This window comes from Salvelinus alpinus, chromosome 14 (assembly GCF_045679555.1).
Source record: "Salvelinus alpinus chromosome 14, SLU_Salpinus.1, whole genome shotgun sequence".
NCBI lineage: Eukaryota > Metazoa > Chordata > Actinopteri > Salmoniformes > Salmonidae > Salvelinus > Salvelinus alpinus.
Genome location: NC_092099.1, coordinates 33,796,930 through 33,814,526, shown reverse-complemented (window position 1 = coordinate 33,814,526; position 17,597 = coordinate 33,796,930). Strand labels below are relative to the sequence as shown.

At 42.1% G+C, this 17,597-nt stretch overlaps 1 protein-coding gene across 1 annotated transcript; it reads left to right on the top strand.

Moving 5' to 3' along the window:
• The first annotated feature begins 5,734 nt into the window (after positions 1-5,734).
• On the top strand, positions 5,735-11,382 carry serp2 (stress-associated endoplasmic reticulum protein family member 2). Its single transcript, XM_071341289.1, has 3 exons — positions 5,735-5,953; positions 10,635-10,707; positions 10,912-11,382. Exons 1-3 carry the CDS (start codon positions 5,870-5,872, stop codon positions 10,950-10,952), a joined length of 198 nt encoding a protein of 65 aa, XP_071197390.1. The 5' UTR covers positions 5,735-5,869; the 3' UTR covers positions 10,953-11,382.
• Positions 11,383-17,597: the final 6,215 nt, after the last annotated feature.

Sequence of the window (17,597 nt, the reverse complement as noted above, 5' to 3'; positions counted from 1 at the left end):
CTGGATGACAAGCGTGCCCAAAGTAAACTGCTTGTTACTCAGGCCCAGAAGCTAGGATATGCATATAATTGGTAGATTTGGATAGAAAACACTCTGACGTTTCTGAAACTGTTCAAATAATATCTGTGAGTATAACAGAACTGATATGGCAGGCAAAAACCCGAGGAAAATCCATCCAGGAAGTGGGATTTGTTTTATGTGAGTGGGTTTTCCATTGAATGCCTATTGACTATGTAATGGGTTAGGGCCCAGATTGCAGTTCCTATGGCTTCCACTAGATGTCAACAGTCTTTAGACATGGTTTCAGGCTTGTTTTCTGAAAAATTAAGAAGAATGAGACCTTTTGGTCAGGGGACTATGGAATCATGCAGTACAGGTTTGCGCGCGTAACTGTGTGCGCACTCTTCGTTGTTTTTCCTTTCTATTGAATACGCTATTGTCCGGTTTAAATATTATCGATTATTTAGATATTGACACCCTGAGGATTACTTATAAACATCGTTTGACATGTTATGACGAACTTTACCGGTACTATTAAGATGTATTCGTCTGCATGTTTTGACCGCCTTTTAGCCAGTGGATTACTGAACAAAACGCGCCAACAAAACTGAGTTTTTGGGATATAAATAGGGACTTTATCGAACAAAACAACCATTTATTGTGTTGCAACCAGATGAAGATCTTCAAAGGTAAGTGATTAATTTTATCGCTATTTCTGACTTTCGTGACTCCTCTACTTGGTTGGAAATGTTTGTATGCTTTTGTATGCTTTTGTAAGCGGGGCACTGTCCTCAGATAATCGAATGGTATGCTTTCGCCGTAAAGCCTTTTTGAAATCTGAAAAAGCGTCTGGATTAACAAGAAGTTTATCTTTTAACCGATGTATAACACTTGTATTTTCATGAATGTTTATTATTACTATTTCTGTAATTTGAATTTGGCGCTCTGCAATTTCACCGGATGTTGGCCAGATGGGACGCTAGCGTCCCACCTTGCCCAAAGAGGTTTTAATCGTAGATTGTGCAGTTTGTTTTCCAATGATTGCACGTTGGCCAATAATACGCAGGGAAGTGGTGATTTACCTACTCGTCTGCAAATTCTTACAAGGCACCCCACCCTCCTTCTCCTTTTCCTTTTCCGTCTTTTCTTCACGCTGATGATGGAGATTTGGGCCTTGTCTTGACAAAGCAGTATATCCTTCGCGTCGGACTCATTAAATAAAAATCTTCTTCCAGTTCGAGGTGAGTAATCACTGTTCTGATGTTCAGAAGCTCTTTTCGGTCATAAGAGATGGTAGCAGCAACATTATGTACAAAATAAGTTATAAACAATGCGAAAAAACAATCAAAATAGCACAGTTGGTTAGGAGCCCTTAAAACATCAGCCATCCCTTCTGGCACCATTATATCTTCTCTGCTCTCATCTTCTTCTTCTCTCTCCTCTCTTTCTCAGTACTTAAGCAAATTGTTACCTTTCCTGCCAGAACAATGTTTTTTAAATTATTATTATTTTCAGTCAATAAAGTCCTCTGAACTTGTCCTGTCCTGTCTATACAGTAGTCTATACAGTCCATATTCCCTAAAAGCACATGGAGCGGTGGGTAGCACGTTTTATTTATTTTAACTTTACTAGGCAAGTCAGTTAAGAACAAATTCTAATTATCAATGACGGCCTAGGAAAAGTGGGTTAACTGCCTTGTCAGCTCAGGGATTCGATCTGGCAACCTTTTGGTTGCTAGTCCAACACTCTAACCACTAGGCTACCTGTCACCCCAAAGGCTGTTGGTTTCAGGTGAGGATACCTAGAGAAAGGAAGGCAAGTCAGTGGTTCCAGTACCTAGCAGTCCACTGTGGGGCTTGCACATGTAATTCCAGTGTGAATGCAGGACCCCTATTTATCTCTCCTGAAAAGGAAAAAGGTTAGCACTTGCAACTTACAACAACTGTTATATTTCAAAAATGTTTCCTTCTGTTTACAAAAATACCTGTCTTTCTTCCCATACAAAATAACACCGTTCCCAAAACATGGCCCACGTCTCAATGCATAGAATATAAAACAGTCACAATTTACAGACTCACATACTTCAGGGGGTTTGAGGTCCCAGTCCCAATGACAACGTTCTGTGGTAGTGGCTAAGATCTTCTGTGGAATGGCATTAAATCTTTTGACTTGCCTGTCAGATTGCCGTCTGAAAGAGGTTGTGAGAGTCTTCTCGATTCCTAACAGTTCACGCATTCTTTGGAAGACTTCAGATTCGAAGTTGGAACCTTGGTCGCTGTGGAGTGTCTGTGGGGCTCCATAGCGACACACCCATTCAGCTGTCAGAACTTCTGCCACTGTTGCAGCTTGATAGTTGGGTAGAGGGTAGGCTTCCACCCACTTTGTGAAATAGTCTTGAACCACCATATGTAGCGATTCTAGCGTTCTGTCTTGTTCATGGGGCAATCCTCTCCATAGGTACTCCCACGAGAACAGTGCCCATAGGTGGTTGGGGCTTCGTCAAAGGTCTGGCTTTAGCGGCACAGCTGGTACATGTACGACACCATAGTGTGACATCCTCTCTCATTCGGTACCAGTAGTATCTTGTCTGCAGCCGGGCAAGTGTGCGTTCCACGCCAAAGTGACTGGTTACTGGGCCGTCATGCATCTGCTTCATTCTGTCCGTCCGGAACACACGAGGTAGGAGTATCTGTCTGTAAAACACTGCACCTTCGATACAGTAGAAGCGCCGTAAGAGAATCCCATCCTTGACATACAGTCTCTTCCACTGGCTCCAATAGGCATTAGTCGCTGGCCCGAAAGGCGACACATCCCCCCACGATTGGCGTTCCTGTCCTTTCTCAAGCCACCTCTTGATGGGGCCCATGTCAGAGTCAGCCATCTACCCCCACTGAGTGGAGCTTCATAGAAGTAGCTTTGATCATATTACTCCAGTGCTAGCCTCTCTACACTGGCTTCCTGTTAAGGCTAGGGCTGATTTTAAAGTTTTACTGCTAACCTACAAAGCATTACATGGGCTTGCTCCTACCCATCTCTCCGATTTGGTCCTGCCATACATACCTACACGTATGCTACGGTCACAAGACGCAGGCCTCCTTATTGTCCCTAGAATTTCTAAGCAAACAGCTGGAGGCAGGGCTTTCTCCCGTAGAGATCCATTTTTATGGAATGGTCTGCCTATTTATGAGAGACCCAGACTCTGTCTCAAGCTTTAAGTCTTTATTGAAGACCCATCTCTTCAGTAGGTCCTATGATTGAGTGTAGTCTGTACCAGGGGTGTAAAGGTGAAAGGAAAGGCACTCGAGCGACGAACCGCCCTTCCTGTCTCTGCCTGGCCAGTTTCCCTCTCTCCACCAGAATTCTCTGCCTCTAACCTATTATGGGTGCTGAGTCACTGGTGCTCTTCCATGCCGTCCCTAGGAGGGGTGTGCCACTTGAGTGGGTTGAGTCACTGACGTGATCTTCTTGTCTGGGTTGGCACCCCCTCGGGTTCGTGCCGAGGGGGGGATCTTCCTGGGCTATACTCAGCCTTGTCTCAGGGTAGTAAGTTGGTGGTTTGAAGATATCCCTCTAATGGTGTGGGGGCTGTGCTTTGGCAAAGTGGGTGGGGTTATATCCTGCCTGGTTGGCCCTGTCCAGTTTCCACTATTCTGCCTGCAGCTATGGAACCCTGACCTGTTCACTGGACGTGCTACCTTGTCCCGTACCTGCTGTTTTCGACTCTCTCTCTCTACCGCACCTGCTGTCTCTAACTCTAAATGCTCGGCTATGAAAAGCCAACTGATATTTACTCCTGAGGTGCTGACCTGTTGCACCCTCTACAACCACTGTGATTATTATTATTATTTAAGCCTGCTGGTCATCTATGAACGTTTGAACATCTTGGCCATGTACCATTATAGTCTCATCTCAGCACAGCCAGAAGAGGACTGGCCACCCCTCAGAGCCTGGGTCCTCTCTAGGTTTCTTCCTAGGTTCATGCCTTTCTAGGGAGTTTTTCCTAGCCACGTGCTTCTACACCTGCATTGCTTGCTGTATGGGGTTTTAGGCTGGGTTTCTGTATAGCACTTTGTGACATCGGCTGATGTAAAAAATAACTTTATAAATACATTTGATTGATTGATTCCACAGCGTAATCAGTTATGCTGGGGCCCGAGGTCACACTGCACTTCCTGGTGCCTGCAATGGTCATTGTTCTGGGTTTGGTCCTGTACAGTGCAGGGGCAAGTCTGGCGGCATCACGCAGAGAGGCAACGTTGCAAAGATCCTGGTGAGGCGATGCTTTTCTTCAGGCTGTGTGGGTTCCATCATCAGACGAAGGAGGTGCAAGCATGATGACACCGATTCAGTTCATCGTCACTTAGAATGGCATAATTTCAATAAATGTGACCCATCCATTTCATAATGATAAATTATTAATTGTGTATCTGTATCTGATGTTGTTATGTTATGGCTCAAATTGGCTATCGATAACGCCGCTCATCTCTCTCGTCACATCAGACTCGGCATGTTGTATGTAAAAAGGGCTTTGATGTAAAAAGGGCTTTATAAATACATTTGATTGATTGATTCCACAGTGTAATCAGCTATGCTGGGGCCGAGGCCACACTGCACTTCCTGGTGCCTGAAACAGTCATTGTTCTGGGTTTGGTCCTGTATAGTGCAGGGGCAAGTCTGGCGGCAGGGCCTCCTGAACAGGACTTTAGCATTTTCGTGGTGGCGTCCTGGACGATGTAAGTTATACTACCCAAACTTCTCGAGCCACTTCGCCAGTTGACCTTCTGGTTCCTTCATCCTGGACGAGCCCCCAGTGTTACCTTTCCTGCCTCGCCTCCTGACCGCAGTCGAGACGGCTCAGGGGAGCCTTCACTTGCTAGCTCCAGGGCCAGAGCAATTCACAGATGCTCTGGGGTAATTCCCACCTTTGTGGATCTTATCCGCTGCTAATGACAAGTTAGTCTGGAATTCCACTTAAGTGTTGACATTTATTAAACTTGTACACCATGTGAGGAAGTCTGAATGACAAAATAAAATAGTGGGCAAACGGAGCAAAAAGCGCGTAGCTCACAGTTTGGTTACATCTCCACCACCACAACAACTGGGTCAAAACTAAAGTTAAATTACTACGTTGCCCATAATGCACTTCGGTGTTTTAAAGCTGTACCCCTACTTTACCAACATAATCACATCTAAAGATATGATATCATTTTGTGAGTATTAAAAAAACAGAAGCTGTTAGTTATAAGTGGTGAAGAGGGTTGAAATTCAGACTTAAACTATTGTGTATTTAAAATAAAAGAAACAGGTCACTTAAATGTTTCTAACCTAATTTTGCATCATTTTCTAGACCACCATAGTCACTGTCCTGTACTGTATGTAAGGTTTGTCAAATAAACACATGATGCTCTTTCTCCAGACACCCCAGGCATGTGCAGCTCAAAGGCAAGGCCCTGACAACAGCTTCTGTCTGAGAAAGGTAGAAGAACTTAATAGACCACTGATTGTGCATTGGTGACAACTGCGATGAGGATAGCCGTAAGGTGAGCCTCGAGTCCATAACAAACTGATGAGGATAGCCGTCAAATCTGACAGTTAAACGTGTTTTTCTCTGGCAAATGGCATAACTATTAATCCATTACATTTTTCAACAATAAATAGTTTGACTAAATGGCTGATTAGCTTGAGAGGTGAGGCAGAAAAAAAATAGTTTAGCAGCGCGCGTGCGCCCAGCTCCATGGAAGCGCACTTCCGTCCACGCGCACGTCAGCAGGTGCAGACAGAGAGAAGTGAGGTCTCGTGGCTTCATCATCACTGCATCAAAATAACGCCGGTATATAATACTTTTACATCAATATAACATTCTCAAAAGATGGTAGCAAAACAAAGGATCCGTATGGCAAACGAAAAGCACAGCAAAAACATCACGCAGAGAGGCAACGTTGCAAAGACCCTGGTGAGGCGCCGCTTTTCTTCAGGCTGTGTGGGTTCCGTCGTCAGACGAAGGGGGTGCAAGCATGATGACACCGATTCAGTTAATCGTCACTTAGAATGGCATAATTTCAATAAATGTGACCCATCCATTTCATAATGATAAATTATTAATTGTGTATCTGATGTTATGTTATGGCTCAAATTGGCTATCGATAACGCCGCTCATGTCTCTCGTCACATTAGACTCGGCATGTTGTATTTCATATGATTAATTTTAAATGGTTCTGATCAATCACAAACCACAGGGCGCAATAAACGTGAGTTTAAGCCCTTCTCCATGTATTGTTATTCATGGGCTATAGGTTAACGTGTTGGTTTGTTGATCATTGATGGCTGTATGTTTCCTTTATGGTCTGGTGGTCTTCATGCTCAAACCGGAGGTTTGCCACACGGTTTACAGCCCGGGATTCTCCTGATCAATAATTTATGACAAATCAATGCCACGTAGATAACCGTCTAGATTGTCAATATGGATGGTGTCATCATCTGGATGTTCAGTCCATAAAGAGAGCCTGAGGTTGTTGATGAACTCTATGGTCCATCTGTATCCTGACCAGGTCCCCCCCACACACACACAGACACACACACACACACACACATACATACATACATACATACATACATACATACATACATACGGGCACACACAAAGGATATATGACAGATAGTGATACTGATTATTATGTAACCCTGGAATGTAGGTTTCCCTTCCTGATATGAATAGGTTACACTGTCCTGTATTAGTTTAGATAGAGATACTGTACACTTGTTAAATTGTGTGCTGTAATAGCCTATAGCCTTAGGGAAATGGGAGGTGTGAGTCATTTTATTACGTTGTCATTAGGGATGCACCGATAGAACATTTTTGGCTGATACCGATGTCCGATATTTTCCTTGACAAAAAAACCCTGATATCGATACCCGACATTGAAAATTTTAGTGGCCTTTTAAGCATTCTAGTACAGTTAAATAGTTAACACACACATGGACGCAGCGGAATAAGGCACTGCATCTCAGTGCAAGAGGCTACAGTCCCTGGTTCAAATCCAGGCTGTATCACATCCGGCCGTGATTGGGAGTCCCATAGGGCGGCGCACATTTGGCCCAACTTTGTCTGGGTTTGGCCGGGGTAGGCCTTCATTGTAAATAAGAATTTGTTCTTAACTGACTTGCCTTGTTAAATAAAGGTTACGCACACACCCACACACACACCACACCGACAAAAAAGTTATTTTGTTGTCATTTACGTATGTCCCCATTACCAGTAAAACATCATCAAAACCTATTTATTTCACTTACTTGCTGTTTCGTTGTTCATTTGTTCAGTCGTTTCATTCTCAACCAGGATTTCATCATAAATGTCAAGCAGTGAAGTTTCAGCTCTGTCTGTCTGTGGCCTCTCTTCCTCGGTGCGCACTGTCACTGTGTCCGTTTCCATCTTGTCCAGCTGTGTATGTAACATTTCACGTAAACCCTGTTTCTTGTCTGCATCGAAGTAGCGGTCCTTGTACCTAGCATCCAGCATGGTGGCGACACAGTTAAAAGGCTCAGAGAGAATGCCACCGAATCGCTTGTTCACAGCCTCAAATACTTTTGTATGTTTTAACCCCACGGTCTGTCTGCAGTTTTGTTGAGCAGGTGTGTCAATGCCATGACAGAGGGTATCACGTCTGCTGCAGACGCAGTTGATGAGCTTATTTCTCAAGTCAGTTGTTCAAATGGCGCTAGGAGTGTGTTCATGTTTCCAAGTTTCAAACATGTTCTCAAATGCCATTGAAATGGCAGCAGCGGTATGAGAACCAGCACATTCTTGAGCATGCAATACGGCTTTCCTCAGTATGAAATCCTTGTCGACCCATTGTGCTGTCAAACTCAGCATGCTCATGGGGCTGACATCGCTGGCCCAACTGTCAGTCGTGAATCTAATAACAGTTACGCCCATAGCAAGTAGCTCATAGATGTACGTTTCAACAATACTGTGTAACTCCGGTAGGGCAACATCTGAAAAATAGTGTATGCCGGGGATCGACCAGTCGGCAAAAGCCAGCATCATCCACGACAGAGGACGGTTGATTGTCAAGGGCAATGAATTCCATTATCTTGGCGTTAGTGGATTTCGCCTTTGAGTTGTCTCGCTGAAATGTTCTTACTCTTTCAAATGACTGCTGGACTTGAACTTGTTAAGTTGTTGGAAGTGTGCGCCTAGTATTTTTCTGCTTTTGTTCTGTGTAGCGCTGTATTTTTTGTGGCGTCATTACATCATCTACCTACGTTATATAGGTATGCACGTTTGCTTTGACATCGGTTTTGCAGATCTGCGTTAAACTAGACATTGGGCCAATGTTGGCATTTTTATTGAATATCGTCCGATTCCGATATGCTAACCGATATATCGTGCATCCCTAATTGTCATAACTGCTGAATATAAAGTTACAGTATTTGGTTCCCAATCTATCCACCCTCTAACATTCCTTTTAAGGCTGGCTGATTTGTTCTACTGGTGCTCCTTGAGATACCTGCTTTTCTTCTGTCAACAGTGTCATCCACAATAATACCTCACCACCATCACAAAGCACATGAGTGCTGTCCAACTGTATGACATCACCCAGACCAGACCAATAGTTTATGTTGGCGAGTCATGTGCTACAGGTCTAGACAGCCATGCTAACTCTGCATAACTCAGATTATTATTAGATCCACTCAGGCCTATTCTGGTGTGACTGTGTAAAAAACACCTACACAGTGATGAGTGCAGGGTTTATAACCTGGTCGGAAACTTGCCCTATTCAGCACTTGCTCTTGATGTAAGTCTAGAGATAATAACATTGTAAGAACCTTCCTCCCTTGGATGTTTGTTCAACCTGGTTGGTCTTCCTCCACCAAGTTCTGTTTCCTGCAGGGCCATATTCTGCCATGATTTGACCGCCCTTAAACAACGTCTGGCCTTGATCGTCATACTAACTTTAACCTTATGTCCGACCTTGTGTTCGGTGTGTGTGGCCAACATTAACCAACATTTTGGGGGTTTTAAACAACTAATTAAACAACTAATTGACTGACGTAGGTTCAATTATTTGAATTCAATTTTTCTTTTCTTTTTTCTATGAGCGCAATGTGCACATTGCACAGTTTCTCTAGAGATAAATCAGATCATGCCCAACTGAATTGTAGTTTCCAACAGGCCAATATTCTACATAGTTTAGCACAGAAAACGTGGTAATTAACTACAATGACCATAATCCATTGCGCGCCTACTGGCCAGTCTGTGGGCGAGTTCATCATTGCAGCCGACTTTAAAGGCGAATTGAGACTGATTGATCTACAAATCACCTTGTATCGTAAATAACTACTCAATATTATTTGTAGATTAGTCAGTCTGTCACAATTTACCCATGATACGCCACAGTTTAGAAGCTATCGAACACGTCCCATGTGTTTCTTTTATGCCTGCTACATTCGCTTAGTGTGGGGAAGACACGGAGGGAGAGGAGATAGAAGAAAGTGGGATTGAGAGCTGTTGTTTTGCGAGGCGTCTACCTGAAAATACATGATCTAAGTGTTGATAGTTGGTAATCAGCCGTCATAAAAGTATGCCTTATTTACTTCGAAGAACTACTAAAAATAGTGATTTTGTCAGACAGCGTAGGCAGCCTCTCTATAGAGATGAGATGATGACTTGGAATTAAATAATAAAGTCATCAAATAAAACACATGTAATAGAACACAACATAAATATTTTATTAAAGTAATGTGAATAACTGATGGTCAATAAGTGACAAGGAGTAATGGTCAGATTTTCTACAGCAGTGTTGTGGCGAGTGTAGTGAGCTATTCCATTGTGTGCTGGAAAGGAAATTTAGCCAAGGAGGACTTAAACAAGCTTGACAAAATCATCAAGAATGCCAGTGCTACAACTTGCTGCAGCCTGGAATCAATGCGGGACATGTTTATAAAAAGGCTGCAAGCAAAAACACACATGATCATGGACAATGACACACACCCACTCCACAGCACTCGTAACGCAACACAGGATAAGCTTCAGTAGCAGGTTCATCCTGCCCAGAAGTTCCACAGAGGTTAAGATGGCCATTTTTACCCACAGCCATGAGGCTTTATAACGAGTGTAATTGATTAACAGTTTGATGTCTTCCTATTGTGAATGGTGTTTTTGCTTGTTTTTCCTCCTGAGTAAGATAGAAAACAGCACTTGAAATGGACTTTATTATTTTACAGATACTGAGGTGCATATACCTTCATGTGTCAATGTGTTTTTTTTATGTGTCCGTCATTGTTACGTGTCCTGTCCTTGTAAGTTATTGATGATGCATGCTGTGATAAAACAATTTCCCAAGTTGGGATTAATAAATGAATACCCTACTCTACCGTCATGGACTTGTATTAATAGTTTTATTCTGTGTTGTTACAGCATTCAACCCACATAATGCATTTAATGTTTAAAACAATTATTGAAACAAATCGAAAAACCGTGATAATTTGTAATAATCTAAACTGAATCGACCTCAAATGGCACTAATCGCTCAGCACCAAAGACAACACATATCACATAGTGACGTTTTAATGACATTTGACCTATATGTCTCAGTGGTTGAACATTGTTGTTTTCTCTCCCCACTGCCTCTCAGCGACCTCAGGAGGAGAAGTATCCCGTGGGGCCGTGGCTCCTGGCTCTGTTCGTCTTCGTCGTCTGTGGATCAGGTAATGCCCAGATTCTGTGGAGATGTGTGAGAGAGCTGTGGAAACTCATTCATTCAATCAGGAGTTCAACTTTCTGTTTCACATTAGCCTTGATATTACTCACATAGGGAACTAACCAGATTTCAGGGTCTCTTCAGTTTTCTGCTCAGTGACTTCACCTGACTGGATGTTGTTCTGTGTAACAACAGCCACTTTCTCTCTCAGCCATTTTTCAGATCATCCAGAGCATCAGGATGGGAATGTGATCCAGAGGCCCCACCAGACTCCCCTTTCCCCCTCACACCCCTTCACCAGACCTGGGGCTGCTCGCCACCCTACGTCCCTAACACCTCCAGGAGGCCTGACTCAGGACAGCTCTTTGTCCATCAGGGAAGGCCTGGGAGAGGAATGGACCACCCCCTTTTGCCCCTGCCGTCCTCGATCACGTTTACAGAGTTCCAGGGCAGGAAGATGAAAGCTTTTCTACTGACAGTTTGAACCACAACAACTGGCTGGATGAACCCTGTACAGTGTGTCTTCTAACTGCTCATATGTGTGAGTGTATGTGTGTGTGAGAGAGTGTGTGCAGTCCAAGATGTGACTGGCTGCTGACAATGTGCCATACTGCTGTGTTTCTATATTTATCTGTGTTGCGTGAGAACCTTTTTTTAAATAAATGTGACTTTGTTTGGGAAATGTCTGGTTTCAGTTCCACTTTGGCTGCTCCTATCCCAGTGCATGTTGTCTGCAAATTAAGCCTGTTTACAGTGTGGTTAATTTGGGGATTCCTAGCTATTTGTTTCCTGGTGTGTGTACAGTACGTGTGTTATATACAGTGCAATCGGAAAGTATTCAGACCCCTCGACTTTTCCCACATTGTTACGTTACAGCCTTATTCTAATTTTTTTTAATTTTTTTTATCCTCAGCAATCTACACATAATACCCCATAATGACAAAGCGAAAATTGGTTTTAATTCAAATAAAAAACAGAAATACCTTATTTACAAAAGTATTCAGACCCTTTGCTATGAGACTCGAAATTGAGCGCAAATGCATCCTGTTTCCATTTATCATCCATGAGATGTTTCTACAACTTGATTGGAGTCAACCTGTGGTAAATTCAATTGATTGGACATGATTTGGAAGGCACACACCTGTCTATATAAGGTCACACAGTTGACAGTGCATGTCAGAGCAAAAACCAAGCCATGAGATCGAAGGAATTGTCCGTAGAGCTCTGAGACAGGATTGTGTCGAGGCACAGATCTGGGGAAGGGTGCCGGAAAATTTCTGCAGCATTGAAGGTCCCCAAGCACACAGTGGTCTCTAAATGGAAGAAGTTTGGAACTACCAAGACTCTTCCTAGAGCTGGCCACCTGGCCAAACTGAGCAATCGGGGGAGAAGGGCCTTGGGCAGGGAGATGACCAAGAACCTGATGGTCACCCTGACAGACCTCCAGAGTTCCACTGTGGAAATGGGAGAACCTTCCAGAAAGACAACCATCTCTGCAGCACTTCACCAATCAGGCCTTTATGGTAGTGTGGCCAGACGGAAGCCACTCCTCAATAAAAGGCACATGAAAACCCGCTTAGTTTGCCAAATGGCACCTAAAGGACTCAGACCATGAGAAACAAGATTCTCTGGTCTGATAAAACCAAGATTGAACTCTTTGGCCTTAATGCCAAGCGTCACGTCTGGAGGAAACCTGGTATCATCCCTTCGGTGAAGCATGGTGGTGGCAGCATCATGCTGTGGGGATGTTTTTCAGGGACTGGGAGACTAGTCAGGATTGAGGGAAAGATTAACGGAGCAAAGTGCAAAGAGATTCTTGATGAAAACCTGCTCCAGAGCGCTCAGGACCTCAGACTGGGATGAAGGTTCACCTTCGTACAGGACAACGACCCTAAGCACACAGCTAAGACAACGCAGGAGAGGCTTTGGAACAAGTCTCTTAATGTCCTTTAGTGGCCCAGCCAGAGCCCGGACTTGAACCCAATTGAACATCTCTGGAGAGACCTGAATATAGCTGTGCAGCGACGCTCCGCATCCAACCTGACAGAGCTTGAGAGGATCTGCAGAGAAGAATGGGAGAATCTCCCCAAATACAGGTGTGCCATGCTTCTAGCATCATACGCAATTAGACTCTAGGCTATAATTGCTGCCAAAGGTGCGTCAACAAAGTACTGAGTAAAGGGTCTACTTTACTTAATGTAAATGTGATATTTCAGTTTTGTATTAATACATTTGCTAAAATGTCTAAAAACCCGTTTTTGCTTTGTCATTATGGGGTATCATGTGTAGATTTATGAGGGGGGAAAACAACAATTGAAACCATTTTAGAATAAGGCTGTAACGTAACAAAATGTGGAAAAAGTCAAGGTGTCTGAATACTTTCCGAATGCACTGTAACTTATCATCATGGAACCACACCCTTGCGGAATGCAGGTGTCTAAATTCCAGGTGCTAAATTACCATGACTAATTAACAGGATTCTAATGTCATGCCCTTTCTCCAACTAACATGCAGTATCTGTATGAAACGGGTATGTCTTATTACTCAGCTTCTCAACCTTATGTCTCCTTCTGAGGTGGAAAAAGTACCCAATTGTCATACTTGAGTAAAAGTACAGATACCTTAATAAAAAACAACTCAAGTAAAAGTGAGTCACCGAAGTAAAATATTACTTGAATAAAAGTTTTGAAGTATTTGGTTTCAAATTAACTTTTGATACTTAAGTATATTTTAGCAATTACATTTACTTTTGATACGTAAGTTTATGTCATTGCTAAAATATACTTAAGTATCAAAGGTAAAAGTATAGGTCATTTTAAATTCCTTATATCAAGCAAGCCAGACTGCACAATTATCTTTTAATTTAAAAAAATATTACGGATAGCCAGGGGCACACGCCAACACTCATTTACAAAGGAAGCGTTTGTGTTTAGTGAGTCCACCAGATCAGAGGCAGTAGCGATGACCAGGGATGTCCTCTTGATAATTGTGTGAATTGGACCATTTTCCTGTCCTGATAAGCATTAAAAATGTAACTAGTACTTTTGGATGTCAGGGAAAATGTATGGAGTAAAAAGTACATTATTGTCTTTAGGAATGTAGTGAAGTAAAATTAAAAGTTGTGAAAAATATAAATAGTAAAGTACAGATACCCCAAAAACCTACTTAAGTAGTACTTTAAAGTATTTTTACTTAAGTACTTTACACAATTGGTCTCCCCAAACCATCCTACTTCAAGGCAGGTGGCAGATCTTCATTTGAATGGAATGCTGTTCAGTGAGGTGTGGAGTTATACAATCGCTGTTTGTTCACATGAATCATCAGCCTGAGCAAGGCGCTTTTCATTCCCAGTTGTTCGGAAGTTGGGGTGATTTGTGGACCATGTAATCTATGCAGCTGCTAGCTAAGGCCGACCCTGGTGAAAAGCAGGAAGCAAGGAAGAGCTCAACCAATAGCTCTCAGTATACAGGCAGTGCAGCAGTCTGTTTCATATATTCTTTCTTCAGTGTACAGTAGGATGATGTTGCTCTAGTCCAGACACTGATCTAAGGCCAGTTTTACATTTTCCCTCCATAATGGTTAAAGGGTGACTTCCTGATTTGGCCTCGTTTTAGATTTGGTTCATGCTAGCTGCCATGACTGAATTCAAACGCGAGTTAGTTTCGGGGTGTGGTTTGATGCGGGTGTCTTGTGTGTGTTCGCAGCTGGGAATAGTTAACCAAATCATTTCGCCAATTAGCTTCAACCAGGCTGGTGTGCGACCGTGGAAAAGTTGGTGTGACTTTGGCAGGGTTGGGTAGGTTACTTTCTAAATGTAATCCGTTACAGTTACTAGTTACCTGTCCAAAATTGTAATCGGTAACGTAGCATTTGGATTACCCAAACTCAGTAACAATCTGATTACATTTAGTTACTTTTAGATTACTTTCCACATAAGAAGCACTAGAAGAAGACAAATATGTATGTTACCAAGTGAACAACATCTATTGCAGGATAAATCAATGTTAAAGTTTACATAGCTGGCCATATATGGATGATACATTTTAATTTATGGGTTGGTTATATAGACTTCTTCTAACCCATCGTTTTCTACTACATATAATAATACGATTAAATGATATCTTTACAATAAAAACCTAAGATCTTCAAGACTAGGATTTGGAATATGGAAGCATAGATAGGCCAAATTATTTTACCTGAGCATAACCCCAAAACTAAGGACTTATTAGCCAGCTCTACTCTTGTTTATGATTTTGTTGTCATAGAGGACTGATTGGGCTCATTGCTTCGAGTTCAAAAATAAATGCTGCGCTCATGGAATGGCATGCGCTGAGCACTACTGAAATTTTATATGTGAAATAATGATTTTACATGTGAAAAATGAATGACATATGCTGCATTTGCTATAGGCCTATTGTTGACCTTTTTGTTGGTGACACTTTGATATCTTGATAATATGCAGCTATTTAAAGGGCAAATCCAGATGGAGCAATAACAAAATGGGCGTCCCGCCTCTGAGGGATGGCCCTGGAGAAATGTAACCACTCTCAGATTAATAGACAGAGCTATGGATGCAAGGACTGACCATCCATGATATCAAAATGATTGTTTTAACCATGTTATGCTACACAGTGTTTGTTTACATTTACAATGTTTACAAACATTGGAGAAAAACAAGGTTATATTTTGGGTTCTCGTGGAGTGTGACAGTTCAACTAAGCATGATGCATTTATAAATTATATTCTTCAAGAATCAATGGATATATATATATAATTTATAAGTCCAAAAATGGATGTAGCAACTACAGATTGCCCCTTTAAGTCTATAAAAAGTGTGCAATTTTGAGTATGTGTCCATTAGGCCTATGGATTCATTTATTTTATCAGCATGAATTAGATTGAGCAATAAAAGCCCCACTTTTATTCCATAGGCTGGGATCCGCACTGTCATGACGTTGGCCTGGGGGTAGGTTTATGACAGTCATAAATACCTCTTTCCCCCCTCCCCCGTTCCTCTTCCCTACTGATGTGACATAAGAAAACCCCTTGGTTAACATAGAGATTCAGGGAACATCAGAAGTTGGGGGGAAATGAACTATATTCTGGTAATCCGACCAACTGAACATATGCGGTGGTACTTAAGGTATATTATGTCAGTTCGGTTGCCCTCTGACACATTCTCATCAATGATAGAATGACATAAACTCTACTGTGGAAAGTCTAAACATCAGAGGTATCGGATTCACATGGAATTGTTGTTTAATTCAAATGTTTGAATATTAAATTATTTGTGAAGAGATGAAATGTAATTTTAGCTTCCAAATGAGAGATTTGGGTTTTCATAAGTTTGGGCCTCTGCTCAACCAGTGGCCCGGCCCTGTGAAGAGACATGGGTAATAAACTTTTCAGACACACCCCTCTCCCTCCACTATATAAAGCCATTGACAAAAATATAACTTTCTGTTCCGGCTACATTAGGATGACGATCCGATGTCAGAATGGTTCAGATAATAACTACAGAACTAAGCCAACATCAGCATGGACTTTGGTTGTGAATGGTATGAACTTTGAACTCGTATTCACTACAGAAGTGATACCTCCTAGCCGTTGAGTTAGCAACAGCTGCTACAAACGCAGGTTAGGAAGGACAGTCAGAGTATCCCGTCTACTACACAACGACGTTACTACGACAGTGACCACCAGAGACATTCTTCAAAGGACAGAGGACTCGGTTTGGCAACCCGGTCTTCCATCTACCACCAACCTACTGAAGCGCAGCTCAGAGTAAATATTTATTGCATTTTCCTTTTCCAAATGGGCGGTAATTTAGAATGCATAAGATACTGTATTTACGATAGCACAGCTTCCCCTCTGTTCCAGTCTCCCGCTCTTTCACAAAAATCCCGCCCCTTTCCTTTGTGTAACAAGCTGTCATATCTGTTCCGCCCGCTAGGGACGTTTTCCTTTATGATGGCAATTTGTAATCAAGTTATGATTTAATTGTGTATGTGTGATTCTGTGTGATTAGTTAGGTATTTAGTAAATAAATAATTAAACCCAATTTTGTATTGCTGATTCAACTTCTTGAGGGAGCTAGTAATGGGCTGGCCTGAAGATTTGTGCAGTCTCTTTATAATGCTGTAATTCAGGAGTATGGCGAGCTGTGGAGGTTATTTAACAGACAGATGACTGTATCCAGGATTCTTGCAGATAACCAAGAATTTACAACTTTCAGAATATGAGACTGAAGTAAGATGACGATTAATATTGACGGCTATGGATGTAAAATATTACTACATCTTTAAGAGTTTATTCGGAAGATAACAGCTCTATAAATATTCTTTCATGGTGTCCCTCTCTAGTTAATTACATTTACATGATTAGTTCAATCAGGTGATATTAATTTTATAGAATAGCATGTCATAGCAATTAATCTGGCATAGCCAAAGACACGACAGCACTATGCTGGTTTCAAAAACAATGATTGATAGGCAGCTTAAACTTCTTGAATTCAACCATTATTGGGTTCAAATACACATTTAGATGTGTGAACAGCCATCCACAACAACCACAATCCCTAAGGCGCAAATAGTTAAATGAGAGAGCAGCAGTGTGATTCACATCAATGCGCTATGTGGTTACAGTTGAAGTCGGAAGTTTACATACACTTAGGTTGGAGTCATTAAAACTCATTTTTCAACCACTCCACAAATTTCTTGTTAACAAACTATAGTTTTGGCAAGTCAAATAGGACATCTACTTTGTGCATGACACAAGTAATTTTTCCAACAATTGTTTACAGACAGATTATTTAACTTGGCTTTAGAAGCTCCTGATTTGAGTCAATTGGAGGTGTACCTGTGGATGTACTTCAAGGCTGACCTTCAAACTCAGTGC

Excerpts from the sequence above, each read along its gene's own strand:
- serp2 (XM_071341289.1), top strand. The coding sequence starts at position 5,870 with ATGGTAGCAAAACAAAGGATCCGTATGGCAAACGAAAAGCACAGCAAA. Across the intron at positions 5,954-10,634 it reads GCAACGTTGCAAAGACCCTG|CGACCTCAGGAGGAGAAGTA; the intron begins GTGAGGCGCCGC and ends ACTGCCTCTCAG. Across the intron at positions 10,708-10,911 it reads CTTCGTCGTCTGTGGATCAG|CCATTTTTCAGATCATCCAG; the intron begins GTAATGCCCAGA and ends TTTCTCTCTCAG.